The 13,544-nt window shown below is 32.5% G+C and overlaps 1 protein-coding gene across 2 annotated transcripts in view; it reads right to left on the bottom strand.

Moving 5' to 3' along the window:
• Positions 1-220: 220 nt before the first annotated feature.
• Positions 221-13,544, bottom strand: part of LOC115890722 (dynein heavy chain 1, axonemal-like) — an 84,241-nt gene continuing 70,917 nt past the window's right edge. For both annotated transcript variants that reach the window (XM_030911025.1, XM_030911026.1), the window contains 7 exons: positions 13,093-13,271; positions 9,984-10,156; positions 9,792-9,924; positions 5,297-5,484; positions 4,370-4,532; positions 591-701; positions 221-357 (listed from right to left, as the gene is read on the bottom strand). In XM_030911025.1, the coding sequence (XP_030766885.1) occupies positions 233-357; positions 591-701; positions 4,370-4,532; positions 5,297-5,484; positions 9,792-9,924; positions 9,984-10,156; positions 13,093-13,271 (1,072 nt within the window). In that variant the 3' untranslated portion in view covers positions 221-232. The remainder of the gene's footprint in view (positions 358-590; positions 702-4,369; positions 4,533-5,296; positions 5,485-9,791; positions 9,925-9,983; positions 10,157-13,092; positions 13,272-13,544) is intronic.

The raw sequence follows: 13,544 nt of genomic DNA, 5'->3' as shown, positions 1-13,544 counted from the left end.
TAATAGAATATTTTGAATGGTAAAGCAGAGTAATGGCCCTTTATGGCACTTAAGTGCTGTTAAGGAGGTGAGTTTTGTTGATGTAGATAATAATTATTGTTTACATATTTATAATTACATAATTTATTTTTGTTTCCTAAAATAGTTTGATTAAAAGAAAATATATAAAAGTGGGCAACGCTGTGCCGGTCAAGCTTACTAGATTACCGGACTAAAAGTTTACTGGATTCTCTTAAGAACATGTGGCAATTATAAAGTCACCTACCTTTGTTTTTCCTGACCCTGTTGGACCTACCAACATCAGACCATGTCGTACAATTGTTGTTTCGTATAGTTGTATTACTTTTCTCACGAACTCTGAAAAATGCATTAAAAAAAAGAATATAATATAAAGAAATTATTTCAGGACGTCATTAAGCAGTATCAAACCTGTGTTCATAATATACCGTATGATCGACATCAATGATATTCTCAGACAATAAATGACAGCGATCGTCAGTTCAGAGCCATCGCTGACGCCGTTTTTTTTTCGATTATACGGTAGTTCTTCCAAACAATTGAATATCGAATTAAATGTAATTATAGCTTACCGTTTACATCTTCCAATTTATTAGCTATACAAGAATCTCTAATGGCCAACTCCAAAGCTCCATAATCAACAGCTTGCTCCACCATTCTCGGGAATAAGTCAGAAACAATACCTATATGTATACATATAGAATAAAAAATAAATTATAAAACAATAAAAAAACAGTATGTGCACTAAGTGCGCATATATGGTAATCGCAAAACAATTTCCGATCCACGTGATCAACTTTGAGTGACAAGCGATGGCGACAGCGCTGCCAGATTGTGATGGATTTATGAGATGAATCTTAATTTAAAATTGACAAACAATATATTTATTATATCATTTTTTAAAGAGTTTTACGTTTTATTTTTAATTTAATAACTAATATTTTAGTAATTAATTGACTTATTTGTTTTATAGCTTATTTTACTTATTACATATTGGAAAAAACTAGTCCATTATGAAGATTATTATAAACGTTATTATGGGTTATTTATTTATTGATGTACATTTTACAACGCCATAAGTGGTACTAACAAGTAAGAGGGTGCTATGATATGCGTGGTACTAACAAGTAAGAGAGTGCACAAACTAATAATCACAGAATTTAATAAAAACTAACTTTGAAAGTGATGTAATGTTCTTATTATTCTTATCAATCAGCAGTCAAGGGTAATTTGGGAATTTGGATTTTTAATATGGACCTTTATTGTCACGTTCTCGTTCAAAATAGTTAAAAAAAAACAGGAAAGCTACAAGCTTTTTGCTTCGACTGTTTAAATGCTTCGGCATATTTTCTACACACAATCTCAAGAAATGTAACACAAAAACTCGAAAATTTAGTTCTTAAAGGAACTATTTGTGCTTAAAAGTGCAATTTTTTAAAAAAGACTACGAAAATAGACAAAAAAAACGAGAATTGCCCAAAAAAAATCAACAACAACACGATATTATACAAAATAATGACTGACATTAGGATAATTGTCAAATAATAAAGGACAACATTGCTGAACACGGCGCAATGTGACCAACATAGCGATAATAAAATTCGGTTTAAACTAATTTTTGCAGCTTTAATCTAAATAAAATATCTGTTACAATCATTTGCTTTATAAAGTAAAATGAAGAGCTGCTCTGTATCTTGAATTATACAACAAATTTAAACATTTTTGTCAAAATTTCATTTAGTCAGGTTTATAGACTTTAGTGTCAATGTCGATATGATTGATGACGTGCATCGGAAAATGTTTTGCGGTTACAATATGAAGTGAAACTTCTTACTAACAGCTATTAAATTGAAGGATTTGATGAACATGTTTGAAAAAGTGACATATAATCCTGTTTTAATATACTTAAATATTATTTTCAATTTATTTCTGTAATCTGTACATTTTGTGTTTCCTCAAAAGCCTGCAAATTTTGTGGAATACCACCCAAAATAACGCTTAAATTTATTTAGGAAGAGAAAAAATGTTGAACCTAACCTACAATTCTTATTTTTAGTGATTTACAGTAAATTTGTTAAATTATGCGAATATTCCCGTTGATTACTGGTTTGAAATAAATATCACAGTGTCCTCCAATGAAAATGCCAGTTACTAGCTCCAATAATTCTAATTCTAAGTTGGCACTACTAAGCTAGATGCTGTATCTAGACCGTTATTCAAAAGCTACGAACCTATCGATGAAAATATGCATAAAAATTTACTTCCTAGCACACAACTAGAACATATTGGTACACAGAGGTACATTATTGTTACGTTTTTCGTCGGTTCCATGTGGATAGAAAGTCACAATTTATTTAAACACTATTTATTTATCACTAATTAACAAAAACAATATCGATAAAAGACTTAAAGAACTATTTACAAACGATTTATAACTATTTATCTAGAAAGAATTTATTTTGAATTTTAGCGCGTCAACTGTACTCGTCCATTTATGTCTGCCCCCTTTAGGCCCCAGCCAAAGAGTAGATAAGACAAGAGACGACAGTTCGCGCGGTACCTTTCATGTTTGAGTGGTGGGGAGAGTGACCTCGTCTCGCTTGTCCCTTTAAATTTTCGTAACTTTTTCGCGGGAAATTTGAAATAGACTATTATTAAAACTTGCCTGTATAGCTTATAAATAGTTACTGTATGGGTAAAGAAATAAATAGAAACGAAAAAAAAATGAGTTTTCTAAATATTATATAAAATAAATTATAATTAGAAACATATTTGTCGGGGAATAAAGATAATAAAAGCAATATTTTGTATATCGTTGGTAAACAAGATAAAGTGACCAAGTCGATTTGTAAGAAGTGTTTTATTTACGTGTATTTTTTTTACATATGGACTTGAACAAGTGTAATATTACAATGAACACACAATAGATCTATAAGGTCGCGGTGATTCTCCCCTCCATTCTACAATATCACAATGTGGAGTTTATGTACAAAAAAATAGAGTTGCTCAATTTTTTTTGTAAAAATATATTACAAGCTTCTAACCATGTCTTCGATCTATGGATTACATTTAGTTTAATAGCATAATTATATAGTATATTTCTATAAAAATACTTTTCAGGATCCTTTGGAAACGAGTGAAATATTATGTTTGTCGAAGAATAAGACCTATTTTTGCAGTCTTTATAAGCACACACATTGCCACCATCTCGTCTTTTCCTGCTACTCGTGTCCTGTTCAATATTCATATTTAACAATAATTACAAATTAGTACGCAACAAAAACGATACTAAAATTAAACCTTAAAAACTCTCAAAACGATAATATATCGAAAAACTCTGAAACACACACTTTAAAAAGGCAAAAATGCAAGAAAACAACTAATCAGATTTGTTTATGTTTAAGCCTGATTAGCACAGCTGATTAGCGTCCTCAAATCATAGGTTAGAATAAATAAAATACGCCGTTGTCAGATTTTATCGTTTATCTTTGAAATCGATCAACTTTAGTCATTCTGTTTCTTTGATATTATCAGTACATTACGAAAAAAGAACCTAAACCAACCTAAACTAAAAATTTACATTTCCGTATTAACGTTACTTATATTCTTCTTATATTATTAATTTATTTTCAGAAAACCTTGTTTATTTTTCAAAGAAATATACTTGGCAACAGAGAAAATGGGACTTGATGGGACCTTTAAATTTTAATATATCTGCGTCTCTCTCGCGAAATTCGACTTCTTTGTTCACTGTCGTCTCTTGTCTTATCTACTCTTTGCCCCAGCCGCCGGCTTTTATACCCACAGCTAAAGATTTCTCGAATAGTCCACAGACCGCAACATTATCAAGTTTATTATAGTGATTTTCTTAAACGTGTATGGCACAAAGCGAGTTAAATTGTTTTACAAAGGGATAGATCTACCCTGAATGGTTAGCTGTGGCAACACTGCCGTTATCACTTTACCTGACACTAGCTCGTGTGTCACGGCCTTGAATTTTTACTCCTAACGCGCGTAAAGAAGTTTCACTTCAAAAAAGTTCTTAACTTGTAAACCAACAATCTGTGATGTGGCCAAATTGAATTTTTAAAGCCGAAAACTGACGTATATTATATACAGGGTGATTCACAGCCATGTTACGTTAGACGTTTATGGAGAACCGGTGATAAAGGCACCTGCTCCATCTGTCTAAATTATTTTCAGTGTTCGTTACAGTGTTGTCGCTTCATGTTGATGAAACTCCAAACTTTTGAAAATCCAAATTTTCAAAAAAAAACTACCAGCGCTTCTCCGTTAAACGACTAACGCGTACCATGGCCGTGAATCACTCTGTATAATAAAATTAACTTGCCATTGAATAATTTAAGGTCGTCTTTAAGGAATTTGGGAACATTCACATCCCTTAACGCTCTTAAGCATATCTGACGTTCGTCCATATCAGGATTTTCTCTTTTAAGATTTCCAGCCACAGATATAACGGTCTTAACTGCTCTCATTCCAAAATCGTAATGGTCCTAAAAATAAATATTATACAGCGTGTCCAAGAATCCTATCTGCGTTGTGCTGTATTTTAGATACAGTTAAGTATATTGTGGGGTAAAATTTTTTATGGTTAATCTAAGGGTAAAATAACAAAATAACTAAGAAACGACAAATTGTTGTCAAGATTTGTTATAGTACGTTAAATTAACAAAATAATCATACTTGCAAAATATCTGGTATTTACCCCAATTTCAATATACCGAGTGTTCAAAAAAATTGATCATTCGTATGATCAAAAAAAGTCAGCGATGGATATGAAATGAAGATCGCTGTCATTTTATATCTAAAATTATATAGGGAATGTCATCATCAATTTTAATAACTACCAACGTTTATTCACAAGGTAAAATAAAACCACAAATTATTGAGTCTACCCTACATCATAGTTTTACACTTTTTAAATAAAATTAGAACGGCACTGATAAACCGGAATTTAAGTCGGCCATATTTGAGTCCCTTCGCGGTGGATCTAAGATTTTTGATATGCTCCTTGCTTAATCTTTTTATTCAAAGTTTTATAAGCTAAATATTATGCTTTCTCTATGGGTTCAACAGACTGCCGCCGCAAGCTGTTCCTAGGATATTTTATTAATTTTAATTGGGTTTTTTAGACATTGTAACTGATCGTAAACTAAAAAGTATAAAGTGTAATTGAAACCACTAACTTATTCCACTAATTGGGAGGTTCTGAATGAAGCTTTATGATGGTTAATTGTTTTAAAAATAATATTCTCACCTGAGAACTCAGTTGTTCGGAGCTCAACTTAAATGTGGTAGTAATTTTGTTAGCCAACTGCCGAGCGTTACTAAAACCAAACGAAAAAAGGGATATTTCTGCTATTAAACTATAATCGGGCACCATCATAGACACCGGCCTAAATAAGGCTTTTAAATTGTCAGGAAGTTCTGTTCTACCAGCATAACCTGTAAAAATAAAATAAAAAATATAATATCCATAAGTATAAAATGTTCTTATTATTTTGGATTTATTTGTTTTATTTAACTCGATATAATTGAGATCTCCGCAATACGATTATTTTCAATGTAAGATTTTTTACAGAAAATAGTTTTTTATAAAGACTAAAAATAATATATTATCAAATTTTGTTTAAATCGGATCGATTATTAGGAAAAATAAACTTTTTTTGGGTAAAAAACCTTTTACCGTTTTACATATGTCACAAAACTGTACATAAAATGTGTTCATATAGATCTTATGACGCACACTCTATTTTTAACATAATTACAACGAATCCCTAAAACCGCATTCTTCATTTCTCCTTACATTTTACTTTTACTAATATGTATATTGACTATGTGAGCATATTTGAAATGAAATTTCTTACTAATAGCTATTAAATTGAATATTTGAAAAATTGTAGTTTGAAATGTTGAAAATGTAATATCATAAAAATTAATAAATAATTTGTTTCACTGTCACAAAATTTATATTAAAATAACCATCTGTCCGTCTGAGGACTCCATTCGGGTACCTCTATCCACGTACCGATTTTGGTTCCAATCGACCCACAATTAAGAAAAATCCTGATAATTTCTTCTATTTAGAGGCATCGCACAGTGCTTCGTCCCATGGACAAAAATCGAAAAAAAAGTTAAAATTTATTAATATCTGAATATGTAATCATATACTTATAGCAATGTTCAACCATCCTGTATATTTTAATTTTTCATAAACAGCGTTTTTTGTTAGCAAATATTTTCACTAAAAATAAACTTTGCGATCATTATCTTATCAGTGAAAAGAATAACATTCATAGTAGTTCTGTATATTATGGAGTTAAACGGTACCTACTTAATTGAAAGCCACTATGGATATTGTTAAACAAGGAATGTACTTTAAATTTATTTCTAAACAAGTTCGTGATTGTTTAGTTTTTATTTATTTTTTAAGATGATTCTTAAATGGGTATAAAAATTTTACGTTTTCAAACTTCAAAAAGGCATTTAAAAAAACATATCAAAACATAACGTATTTATTGAATATATGTGTTGTCATATTCATACACTTTTAATTTTTGTATAGTTCACCTGCGTCTGCTTGCGACAAACTTTATTTTATAATACTTTTCAGATGGAGTAAAATTGATAAGCAAAGCCGATCTGGTTAATACTTGGCTTGATCATAAGGACAAGAACTCAAAATTATTTGTATTTCAAAAAATGTGTTCTTTATTAGATATTGATGAACCTTCCAGTCAAATGAGACACCACTTGTGCCTGAAAAAGCCCACTATGTTGGAGCGAAACGTCGCATAAAAATTTTCCAACTTTCAATTTATTATAAAACCTCATACCCAAGAAAAGGAAAAAATAATATATGGATATGGTCTATTAAAGAGGTAACTATTAATATCCGAACCCCTCATGCCAGCAAGAAGAACAGTAACAACGCGAAAAATTAACTTATTAGAAAATGATGTACAGAAATATCTTATATGTGAGGATACTTCATCTACCTGTGATTTGGATACTATAAATTTGGAAGATTCTGTCAGCAGTGATTCTTCTGAATCAGAGTAGTTACGATCTATGCATTTTGTTGTCCTAAAGTAAATTTATAGTATCTTAAGTTTTTTTTTAATTAAATATAACATTAATGTTTCTTTTTCATCAAAGAAAAACATATTTATCTTATATTAGGCTTATATTGTAGGAATCATGTTCTAATGTTATTTCAATTCTTTTTTTATCACAGGGATTTATTTAATACTTACACCGTTTTCATACTCTAAATTATTATTTCTTTAGATGGAACACAGCTCCAACATTTTTATTATTTATAAGATTTTTTTCATAAACGTGGGACTAAGAACATCATCAATTAGTACAATGAGAGTACTCATCATTTGTGTCAAATAAACCTAGTTTGAATAAATTGTCTACTATAAAAGAGAAGTTTTGCATTTTTGTCCTCTAGAGCCATATGTTCGAAGCACTGTGCATCGGTTCGAAACGTCGAAGGCGTCATCCTGTAGCCCGTCCCCAATTATGCCGAAATCGATCCACATTTTACTTCAATATCAAATGCTTAGTCCCAATCTGATGAAGATGTAAACAAAACGTCGTATCCAACTTTGCAGGATGGGACCGTGTGCACCGTCGCTCACATTGCCTACCCACCAAATTTGGTCGCGATCGGACATCAATTTTTGACGTTTCTTACGTTAAAGCTAACCGTTACATAAAACATTCCGAGTATCAGCCACGAGTTACGACGCTCTAAAGACCCATCTCAACTCATTGGCTTACCACTTTTTCGATCGTTACCACTTTTCGTGACGCGTATCGTGATGCTAGCTCGTGTGTCACGGCCTTGAATTTCAACTTCCAGAGCGCGTAAAGAAGTTTCACTTCAACAATACGTCTCATAAATTAAGAGAAAATACAGGGTGGTCCGAACTGTATTCCGGAAACTTCGGCAGCATATTTTTCAGATGAAAATAAGTAAAAAGGTTCGTATAAATGTATGTCCAAAAATTCTTAGTTTCAGAAATACAGGGTGTAGAAGTTTCATTGTTATTTCGATTTTTTCCAAATAATTTCTGAACTAACGTCGATCTTTGGATGAAAAATAGTGTCTGGGAGTTTTTTGACATGAGAAATTTGATTTTGATGTCAATATGACTCCTACTGGTAGAGGGCGCCACCTACATAACTTTTAACTGGTTTGAAGAATAATAACTTTTCGTTTGTACCTGTATAAAACTACTGAGTAAAAAAATATACATTTACGGCGTTTTCTACGTAAAAAAGATCTTTTGGTAAAAATCGCAACGAGTAATGCTTCTCAAGATATTTGAAATCGAAATTATCAAACCTGTCATCATTGACATAAATTAAATAATGTTGACTAAATATAGTTATTAGACTGAAATCATAAATTTGAAGTGTTTTTGTGCCAAAAGTTCAACAAAAACTGTTTTATCATCATTTATTCGCAGAAAAATTTATGATGATAACATAACTATCTACTCATGTTTATTTTTTTGTCAATAATGATATGTATTGACTATTTCCATTTCTAAATATCTAGAAAACGGTTGCTCGTAGCAATTTTTATCAAGAAACATTTTTTACATAAAAAATCGTGGAGATGTACATTTTATTATTCAGTAGTTTTATACAGGTACGAACGAAAAGTTATTACTCTTCAAAACCGTTAAAACCTTTGAATAAGAAGACAAAGGAAGGAGCATATCAAAAGTCTTAGGTCCACCGCGATGGGCCTCAAAAATGGCCGACTTAAATTCTTTAAAAAAAATGTAAAACTATAATGTAGGGTAGACGTGAGGTAGACTCAATAATTCTTTTTTTATTTTACGTTGTGAATAAATGTTGGTAGTTATTAAAATTGTTATAAAAATATAAAATTCTAATAAAAATAGTTAAGTTATAATAATTATTTATAACCATATACATCCGATACGCTACTGAAGCAGGTAAGTCAAATTGACGTATCTAAATTTTTTGACATTTAATCCAATCGAATCTTTGACAAGTAGAAAATAAAAGCAAAAATGCAAGAAAAAATATATAATTAGTTAATTTAAGTGAATTTTATAAATGATCGGTTTACTACACGTATGTATATTATATAGTTACTTACTAGCAAAAAGTTGTTCCATTATTTCACACATTTTTGCCGAGATCTACCGCACGCTACACAACTAACTATTTTAGAGTCTTTTTCGATAAATCGCGATAGTGTCACTGTTAATTTAAGTTCTGCCACAATTTCCATCTAGATTTACTACCTTTATACAACTATCAATAGTAGAATAAATAACAAACAACATAAAATAAGCTCCGTAAAGACTGACAAATCCACAAAATTTCAAATCAAATTCAAATGTGTCAAATGAATCGTCAAACAGAACTGTCAAGGATCCCTACCCTAGAGTCCTTTTTCCGCCCACCATGCATGAATACAGGGATAGCATTATGCTCCTTCCTTAGTCTTCTTATTTAAAGGTTAGAACAAATATAGGTGGCGCCCCCTACAATTAGGAGTCATATTGACAAAAATCGAAATCAAATTTCTCATGTCAAAAAGCTCCAAGACACTAATTTTCATCCAAATATTGGCGTTACTTCAGAAATTATTTGAAAAAAATCGGAATAAAAATGAAACTTCTACACACTGTATCTCGGACACATTTCCGGAATACAGTTCGGACCACCCTGTATATAAAGAATGATGCATAACATACCTGGATTCATAGTAATGAAAACAGCACATGACTCCTTCAAAACTATATCGCACCCTTCAAAAATAAACCTATCCAATCTTGACTGTTGCGCTTTTTGAATTGTTGTTATCTGCTGGGCTACTACCGATAACACCTAGGTTTTTAAATACATAGAGTTAATAAAATAATTATCAAAAAAAGGTGCATTTCAACCTCAATATCGATTCGGTTAAACTCATCAAAACAGGCCCACGCCCCGGAGCTAGCTAGACCCTTAAAAAATTTGCCCATGGCCATAAAATCTAACTGATCTGAGCAGTTGAAAACAACACACTGGACGGCAAAGGCTTTGGCCAAATCTTTTGTTGTTTCTGTTTTTCCAGTGCCTATATATCATCAGTGGGATCAGTTTGAAAAGCATTGTAAATTATTAAGATTTAACTTCTTGTCCGTTGCAAATAACAGTCTTGTGTATCAAAAACAATCAGTGTTCAAGAACAATAAATTCTTTTCAGACTCTAGTAAAACTGAAAACTTGTATAACATAACAATTCCATAGAAATTTTTGCAATTATCCATTTATAATATACCGGGTGCGACTCAAAAGTGGCTCACTCCTTTATTTTTTCAGATAAAAAAAATTAGATTTGCTATGTTAGTAGTGTTGCGGACCCGTGTGAACTCGGCCTTAAGCCTGGCCAATTCGCCTATGACTCATACGCCCAGCAACGCCGACGTTCTAGAACGAATAAGAATTGTCGAGACAAATCTGGATTGTCTGTTGCTCTCATATATAAGCAAACGCCTGAGGCCTGAGGAAGACAGAGAAAAACAACCGGTCGACGCGTACAGTTACAATCGCCGCGCTAATTCAAAATAAATTCCTGTTAGATAAATAATTAGATAAATTGTAAATAAGTTATAAATAGTTTTTTAAGTTTTTTTTAATCGTTATTGTTTGTTAATTAGTGTTAAATAAATCGTGTTTAAATAAATTGTGACTTTCTATCCACACGGAACCGACGAAAAACGTAACAATTGGTGTTAGGTGTGGGGTGTGTGATAGACTAGAGGATTAAAAAGACTAACCATGGCTCTGAAAAAATTGTTGAAAGACTTGAAAGTGTCTGAACTGAAATGCATATTGGAAAAGAGAGAGTGCGAGACAGATGGAAAAAAAGCATTTTGCAAGTTAGACTGAGAGACGTTTTGGTGGAGGAAGGTGAGGATCCTGGCACATTTTACTTCGAGCTGAAAGGTGACCTTGGCTTGAATTTAAACGACAAATAGTTTGAATAATAAAATTATGGAAAATTCCCAGGATTTAATTAATACTTTAGAAGATAAGATCACGGAAAATTCTAAAGACATACAGTCCAGCTTTAATAATAAAATACTTAATTTAGAAGAAAAGATAACAGAAATCCAGGAATCTTCCAGGGAATTAGAAGAAAATATTGAAAAACCGCTTGGGCCAATTATTTTTGCCAATTTGAAGCCTCTGCGAAAGCGAACGGCTGGACATTAGCTGAAAAAGCTACCGCTTTGACTATCGCACTGCGAGGAGATGCAACTGATATCCTGCAGACACTCTCACTATCGGAACAGGCAGATTATCAGCAATTGGTACGACATTTAGAAATGAGGTACGGCCAAGTTCATTTAGAACATGTCTATCATTCCCAGCTAAAAAATCGCATTCAAAAGGCAAATGAGTCTCTGCAGGAGTTTGAAGCCGGTGTAACCCGCCTCGGTCGCCTTGCGTACCCTGCTACGCCCGAGAATGTTATGGAGCGGTTGGCAGTACAGGCATTCTCCGACGGCTTACGTGACAACGAGACAAGACAAGCACTTCTCCTAGCCCACCCAACGCACTTGGTGGATGCTTTAGCACGTGCCCTAGAATTCGAGGCCGCGAAACAAAGTTCTCGGTCTTTAGGAAGAGTACGGGCCATCGACGAATGTTCCGACGAATCTGTGGAAGAGATTGTTCGGAAAGTATGGACCAGTACATGGGCAAGAAGGGACCGATTCGTTGCTGGAACTGCGGACAGGTAGGACACGTTGAATGAACACATGAATAGAATGACATCATATTTTAACTTTTAACATTTTCGTTTAAAAAATTGTATTTTAATTTCAATCTACAGTGCCATGGCTGTGTTAAAAGTTTTTAATCAAGGAACCTTGGAAAATAGATATGATCGTCTAATGTTTTTCGTGTCTTGTCCTGGCCGGTTAAAAGATAAATTAAATACGTCAATCAGTCCTAATTTGTCATCTAATGTCATCTACTATCATACCAAGGGTGTATTCCGCTGCTTACCTTGGTTATGGTTTCATGTTCCGTTTCTATTGGTTTCCTGAAAGTTTTCTTATCACGGAACACGGTTCCTGAAGTATTCAGTTATAACTGTCACCAAACTAAAAAGCGCGAGAAGGCTGGTTTTTCTGGTTTTGTTTGTCAATCAATGTCATTTATGTGACAGAAATCAAGCAAATATCGGAAGTTCGAGTGAAATTCTCATTTATTAATTTAATTTCTAAAATTTGTAATATTTTGTATTTACATCCAAAAGCAATGGAGGTAGGCAGTAAAGGTAAATACATTTCATTAACTAAATAGAATGACTTTTTAGGACCATTTAAACTTATCATGCAGCCATTCTTTCTTAAAGACAGGAACATTTAAGGAAAACATGAAAAACAAGACAACAAGTAATCGTGAATGTTTGTAAGCTATAAAAATATAAATATTGATTAGATTTGTTTATTTATTATTGATCTGTTTTAATATTGGACCTGCAAATCTTCACTTGAGCTGTCTAACGAGTTTAACAGTTTATTAATAAAGTACTTTTCAATATTAAACACTATTGAAAAGAAGAAGCAAACGTAAAAGCAGAGAATAGGTACATTAAAAATGCATAAAAGATAAATTTTATAATAGAGGTATTGAAATTTAGTTTTTTTTCAATATTTTACCAAACCGTTCCGTATCAAGCCGATGTTTTTCAGGAACCGCTCTTTACCGTAGTTTAGCGGTCTGGTTCGCCTTGTTTTGCAACGGAATACAGCCTAAATCTTTTTTTTTATCTAAAAAAAAGTTATAGAGGTGAAACATTTTTGAGACGCACCCATCATTCTTAAATAAAGAAAAAAATAGGGAAACGCAAGCAAAAAAATGTAGATTCTTCTATGCATAAATATGAAGTTAATGCAGAACACATGTATGACAAACGTTTGTTGGTCTATAGTAGACAGCTGATATAGAAATATGTAATTAAAAATTAATTATATCATCGTCTTTTAAAATGATAACCTGCTGGGCCTGCTGGAGCTCCACCAAACTTCAGATGAAGTGCTCCTGTTAAGGTAAGGTAACATCGATCGGTCAGCGGTGTTATAACTAATCTGCCACTATTTCCTAAATATTCATAACCATACGGAAATTCAGCGTTCACAGCTCTCACCTTCATTTGATCTTGGATCCAGTAGTATCTACAAGAGGACGTTAATATAAGGATACTATATTTTGTAAATAAAAAGTATATGCGATACCAATTAAACGATTTTTAAATTCATTGTTGCCAACCGTGGAGATATTAGGCGCCGGGCTGACTAACCGGAATTTAAATTTCCCGCTGGGGATTCAGGTGGTAGCTCTGCTATTTGACATTGAATGACAGTGTCATTCGTTTTGACACTTCAGTTTTCTATTACGAGTTTTTTTTGGTTTAAATAAATATTATTGGGATACTTTAAGCTTAAAAA

This window comes from Sitophilus oryzae, unplaced genomic scaffold (genome assembly GCF_002938485.1).
Source record: "Sitophilus oryzae breed Bouriz unplaced genomic scaffold, Soryzae_2.0 scaffold_909_pilon_pilon, whole genome shotgun sequence".
NCBI classification, from domain to species: domain Eukaryota; kingdom Metazoa; phylum Arthropoda; class Insecta; order Coleoptera; family Curculionidae; genus Sitophilus; species Sitophilus oryzae.
The sequence above is the reverse complement of the archived record's forward strand: the minus strand, read 5'-3'. Positions and strand labels throughout refer to the sequence as shown.